The 6,765-nt window shown below is 38.1% G+C and overlaps 1 protein-coding gene across 1 annotated transcript; it reads right to left on the bottom strand.

The window, feature by feature from the left end:
- Positions 1-583: 583 nt before the first annotated feature.
- EVX1 (even-skipped homeobox 1) lies at positions 584-5,789 on the bottom strand. Its single transcript, XM_053466919.1, has 3 exons — positions 4,901-5,789; positions 2,610-2,848; positions 584-2,245 (listed from the first exon to the last, which is right to left on the bottom strand). Exons 1-3 carry the CDS (start codon positions 5,505-5,507, stop codon positions 1,718-1,720), a joined length of 1,374 nt encoding a protein of 457 aa, XP_053322894.1. The 5' UTR covers positions 5,508-5,789; the 3' UTR covers positions 584-1,717.
- Positions 5,790-6,765: the final 976 nt, after the last annotated feature.

The raw sequence follows: 6,765 nt of genomic DNA, 5'->3' as shown, positions 1-6,765 counted from the left end.
ATATAGGTAACACACAGGCATAGTATTTAAATTATAAATGTGTAACACGATGTATATCTGTGTAAGTTATCCATATATTTATCTAAATGTAAACTCACATGCTTTTACTTCTGCTTATTCTATTTTGCCACTAAAAAATCCCCATTGTTAAATTAGGTAACAAACTCTGTGGGAGTGGATTTAATTGTTGTTTGATACATTTTATATTGTCTACTTATCTTCACAGCGTATTATTATTTTATTGTGTTCTGTTTGCGGAATGAAATGTACTGTCATAAAAAGCATAAAAATACAATGAAAGCACAGTTCTCTGCTACAGAAATAAATTGAGCCAAAAAAATAACATACATAAGATGTATGTGTGTGTGTGTGTCCTTTAAAACTAACTCATAATGCGGAAAAGCAATAATTGGGAACTGATAGCTAAAACCCAAAGTGTCATCTATGACAATGGTATTCTATTAATGGTCTTGTAGTCTGTCATTGAAAATAATTGGGACCCGTATCTAATCCCCTCTCATTTTTCATACACATGATTAAAACAACGCTTTTCTGTTTGAAAACACCGAGGACCATATGGGTATGTATTTGTACGTTCTTGTGATAATTTTATTGCGAATTAATAAAATATGGTAACAGTGTTTTGGATTCTCTTAATGATTTTCACAACAGCAATTTTCTGAGGATATTAACAAACTGAGTGGTGATATGTTCGTAAAGACAAGATCTATTTAAGACAGAACTCCAGGTAGACAATTTTAAAATCTTAGCCCTGCCTGTGCAATAAAAGCAAATATAAATAAAATAAAACATTTAAAATGTAAACAAGGTCCCTGAAACGTCAAGTACAATTAAAACAACAATAGAAACGAAAAAAGTGAAAAGAGTGAATCTAGACAGATTTATATTGAAGAGCCTAATTTGAAATGGGGTAGCTGCCTGTAAAGACTTGGCTTTCTAATCCCTTCCCTGTGCGGCTTGTTAAGCTTTAGCAGAGGGTTTGCACTCTGAGAAAAAATATTACACATTCAAAAAAAATCTTCTTTACATATACAAAACTTGATAATTTATTCACTGTGCGCAAATTTCAGCAGCTGAGAATACATCTCTGGCGTTCTATGGACAGAATCCTAGAATTCACAACATATCTTAGATTGGTATCCAACATCCCAGTGTCTGATCCTACTAAATAGTGATAGGGAAACTAACAATTGTATTATGGCGATTTAATAAACAAAATAATAATAATTTAAGTAGAATTACAGTGAAGATGCGAAAAAGGTCGAACTGCACAACCGACCTGTTCATAAGAAAATGGATAATACTGTTCGTTGTTCTTCAGAAACTGGTGCATCAGACACCTGGTATGGAATGCACAGTTGCTTTTTACATCACTATTTTTTTTATATTTGTTAACATAACATTCAAGTATTCCGGAAAAATAATCTTTGTCCTGTACATGTCATCCGTTTTCTCTCTGAGACAGATTAAAATAAATGGAGGAGAAATTGCTCTAAAAATAATCACTTTTAAAAAGTAGTCATTTTGGTAGTCTCCTATTGTTTGCTCTCATTGTTTATTTGTTGTTCTGCAGAAGACTGTATAGGGAAGGCCTGCTAAGTTCCAATGCCACCTTCCAGAAAGGTGCATATTTAATTGAAACATCGACATGGCAATCGATTTTAAACCAGGTGATGGTGCTTGGTAAAGATGGTGTTTATCTGGTTAAGGGTACTTCTTCTCTCTGGTCTAGAGATACCGTAGAGGTTTTGCTCAGGACTGATGGAGTGAAAGTAAGGAAGGAGTCTGATCTAGAAGAGGATGAGCAGTTAAAGTCAGATCCTGTTGGTCTCTGTGCCAGGCCATTGGCAGAGCTGGTGTGACATGCCAAACAAGAACAAGGGTTTCCACCAGCAGCAAGTCCATGAGCGGGTGAGGCGTAGAGAGAAGGGTGCCTGAAAGCACAGAGCAAGTCTGGCCTGGGGTAAGGGTGAGAGAGGACTCTGAATGTATCCAGTGGCCTTAATGGTGAGCTGAAGGGAGTAGCAGCTGATGCTGAGCTTGCACCAATGCCCATGTGGGAGTAATAAGGAAGAGGTAGGTGTGATGGGAAAGGATAAGGTAAGTTGCCTGTGGCTGCTGCGTGACTCATCATGTAGGTGTAGAAAGCTGGGTCTGCAGGATGAGGCCAGGTCATAGCCAGGCGCTGCCTCTTGTCCTTCATCCTTCGATTCTGGAACCACACCTAACAAGGAAAATGGCATGGTTAGAAGGCATGAAAATGTCAGCAACGTGGTGGACAACAGAAGAGCCATGGCATATCAGATAAAGGATGTTTGTACGCAGTAAAATCTGCTTCAAAGTGGGGTATGTAAAAATACACTTCCAGCAGATACAGGTTAATGCTGCGGTCAACGTTCTGGTTTTCATCAGCAACCATAAACAGACACTCCTTTGGAGGTCATTATCTGTGATGGCGCTATTCACAAAGACTGCGTGGTCATATCTTACACAATTTTGTGTGTTTGCCACACAGTATGTATTTACTCATATAAACGGGAAAAATGATTTAAATGGCTGACACTAACATATAGGTAAATAAAGGGTACCTTGATGGTGGTTTCTGGAAGATTGAGGGCTGCAGCCAATTCACACCTTCTGGGCCTTGATACATAGTTTTCCCGGTAGAATTCCTTTTCCAGGCGTGCTATCTGCTCTCTGGTGAAGGCTGTCCTGTATCTCCGCATCTGATCCCCGGCACAAGACAAGGAGCTCTGGGACCCACCGCTTCCCTTTGATGAATCGCTCCCATTGACAGGGCTGCCACCCATAGCCTCAGAACACTGACCTGCAAGCACAAGAGTCAAGCATCAGCATTAGGTCAAATACTTATAGTTCAAGCGCATTATCCCATAAGCCTACTGCACAAGCAATGCCAGACACACATTAAAAAAAAAGAAACGTGGAGATTTCTAAAAAAAATCTTGGAAGACTTGGAACATACTGTAAAAAGGGCCACAGATCTGCATGTGCATGAGCAAAAGCGAAACCTCAGTTGCATTCTGGAGGCCGATTTCTTATTTTAATAGAAATATTGCAATATCGCTGGTGTGCAAGAAAACACAGGATCCAGAATCAGATCATTTGATGTTCTACAATAATTCTCAATAAATATTATACATGTATACATAGAATTATAACGTCCAACCTTCTCATGTGGTTGCTCAGCCCTAGATGAATCGTTTGGTTAAGGATGGACCCCGACTGCATTGGAGTTAATCCGATATTTTATATTTATCTGTAACAATCCATTTCTCCTTAAAAGGTGAAAAGATCTGTTCTAAACAGACCGTGACTTTCCGTGAAGATAGCTGATGGCTCTGAAGGAGATGCTGGTGGCACCTGGTACTTAGGATGAAAGCTGCCCACTGAAGTTCAAATAATGACAAATGTGTTCTCTTCTGTCTTGAAAGGGCATTTCAAGTGAAAGCTTGAAGGTCTCAATGACCCTGTCCCACCACCTGTCCCAGAGGCACGTCCAGTATTGGCAATAACCTGTACACTAATGTTTTAGATTTTACGCTAATTTATAAAAGACACATATTTATCATGAAGTTTTTACTTAAGCGAGAAATGCAATTAAATCTAAGTATTAAGATTGCAGATAATCTAGGAATTTAGGAACCAAATGAGTAAATCACACAAATAACCCAAATTTCAACCAGCATCCTATAACGAACTCATAAGGAGTTCTAAATCAGTTTGTTAGCATGATTTAGTACATACTGAGATGGAGATGTGATTTAGATGTATCCTGCGTTCAGTCCTTGTGTCTTGTAAGGGACTATAAACTGCTCCAATATTCCAAAACAAAACTCATTTTAAGGGACATGTTATGGGAAGACATCGGGCACACCAAAGGCCTCGGAGACTAGTCTGTGCCCTTTCAAATGCAATCGATGTTTTGTGCCAGACACTAAAGGTTTTTTTTTACATGTAAGGGTCAATTTCCGAGTTGGCGCCAGCTATCACTAAAAAGTGAGAAGATCATCGGGACCTGTGAGCAACATGCAAAAGAGGATCCCCTGCCGCACCTTGAAGCAGGAGGCTACCCTCTCAATTGTCTTTATGGCCAGGCAGACCATACCAGAGACAGGCTTCCTCCACAACATCTTTGATCTTCTATACAAGGAAAGGTGTCAAAGTCTCCTACAGCGGACAAGACGCTCCATTCATGACAGAGGGAAGAAAGGTGGGCTTATTCGTATATCAATAGGGGCACAGCTTTAACTGAACCTACAAAAATATTCCCATCTAACTTGTCCCCCCCAAAAAAAAAAACATTCACAACATTCAAACCATTTAGAAATAAATATCATAAATATCATTATATATATAATAAAAAATAGAAAACTTACATAAGTGAAAATTAAAATAATGATCATTGACGTATGTTTTTGTTCCTAATAATAAATACCGTATATGTATATCTACCTACAGATCTCTCTCTATATGTGTGATATATATCTATATATCTCTCCCTATATATGTGTATATATATACCAACAGATCTATATCTATCTATATATATATATATATATACTATCTATCTATCTATCTATCATCTATCTATCTATCTATCTATCTATCTATCTATCTATCTATCTATCTATCTATCTATCTATCTATCTGTATATATATATATTTAGATATATATATGTGTGTAGATATCAGAAGTCTCCACATACTGTTTACTAAATAAAAGGTCTTGGCGGTCGCCCTGCATTGTTTAGTAAATAAGACTGGATGAGCGGTCGCCCGGCTCTGTTTACTAAACAAGGCGCAATTCTGGGCGCCGTGTGACAGCGCTGTCCGTGGAGCGGAGGTATGGGGCCGGTACCTTTGCCGTGCTGGTAGTCTGAGCTCCCTGAGGTACAGTCCGGGGTGCAGCTTACTTCGATCTCCTCGTAAAAATCCGACTCGGTGTCCGAGCTGCTGTGATGTCCTTTAGCAGACAGAGAGTCCGAGTGAGGGGGTGGGAGAGGAGGGGAGATCCGCATCCCCGCTGACCTGCTGTCTGGGCTGGACCCCGATACCACTTCTACCTCTTCCTCTGCCCTGTCTCTGGGCGCATGGGGCAACGATCGAGGGCTCATGCAATTTCTGGGAATCATCTTCTCCTGCGGTTCCTGAATGGGGCTTCCAACTGTGTTCGACAAATTAGACATTCTCTTGCCAACTAGAGTGCCAAGTTGACCTCCCTCCAGAAACATAACCATGTCCTTTCTGGTTTCCATTGTGTGTCTAATGAGTAAAGCCAGGAAGGATCTGGTGCGGCGAGTAGAGACAGTCAGATGAGCAGCAGAGAGATATAGGGTGATCCTGTGATGCATGCACTCCTCAGTGCTGTACTGGCTCTGGGAGGGATCACCATTGCCCTCTTCTTTGTAAGCTGTCATCCTTAATGGTGCAATCGTCATTACAGTACCACTGCTGACGCCACTCATTGATTGCTAGTGGATAAATAGCAACGTCCGCCACCTTCAAGATGAAAGGAAAGCCGGAGCTAATGGTTTATGGTACTGATGCACCAGATGAACACGGATGGTGAAGAAAGTGTGAAGACAGATATGCATCTGCAACGAGCTGGGACTCTGATACATTGTATTGCTTAGGGTTCCATTGGGAACTTTGTGAATTTTATAACTTTCCCCACTTCACGATCATTAGCAAAGCTTTTAGTTACTTTTTTTTGGTTTTAAACTAGGGAACTTTGTTCCATTATTGATCATGGGATGCATGATTTTTTCATCATTTTATTTTGTTTTTTTTGATTGAATTTTTTACACGAGAAGACCTGTTCAACCAGAATGTATTTCTTGCATTTTGTAAATCTACCTACTTGCATTGCAACAAAAATTGCAAAAAATATGTCGACCTGTGAAAGTGATCAGAAGAATATTTTGCATATCCTACCTAATCTACGCTGATCATGTCTATGAAGATATGTTCTTAAAATGAAGCCCATAGCCAGTGTTGTAGCTCAATCTGTTTAAAGCAATTGTGTTTTGTTGCAGATCTCTGCCTGTGTTGCCGGATTATCCAGAACTTGTCATCTCTCATGTCACTGCAACCTCTGCTTTCCAGGTAATAAAATGATGCTGGATTTTTTGGGATGAAGTTGTGTAACTAGATGGGTTTTCTCTATGCATTATTATATAAATAAAGTGATTAGTGTAAATATATATATATATATACCCATAGATATATATATATATATATATATATATATATATATATTCACACAAATTAATTTATTCATATAATAATACAATAATACTACTAATAATAACAAATTCGAATATATAATGTAATAATGTAATATAGCTGAAGTAATATTATATATGAACGTGTATATATATATATATATATATATATCACAAAAAAACTGCAAAGTTTAGGTATTACTATTGTTGTAATAATAATAATAATAATTATTATTTATTAACTCTATTAAGCATATTCTAGCCATCATAATACCTGTAATAGTGTAGTTTCTAGCATTGCCGTTTGTATAATGGGAGGTCATACCATTTAATAATAGTGCGATCATAACATTAATTATTAATATCAAGACAGATATAACTAAAATACATAACTACAACACTAATCGGTTTATTTATCGTCTGTATATTGTGGGATTAAAGCTGTAAAATGACTCCTAATTTTACAAATAAGGTGTGTGTTTTTCTAATAAGAGACTTT

Source organism: Spea bombifrons, chromosome 5 (genome assembly GCF_027358695.1).
Source record: "Spea bombifrons isolate aSpeBom1 chromosome 5, aSpeBom1.2.pri, whole genome shotgun sequence".
NCBI classification, from domain to species: Eukaryota; Metazoa; Chordata; class Amphibia; order Anura; family Pelobatidae; genus Spea; species Spea bombifrons.
This window is presented reverse-complemented; position numbering and strand designations above follow the sequence as displayed.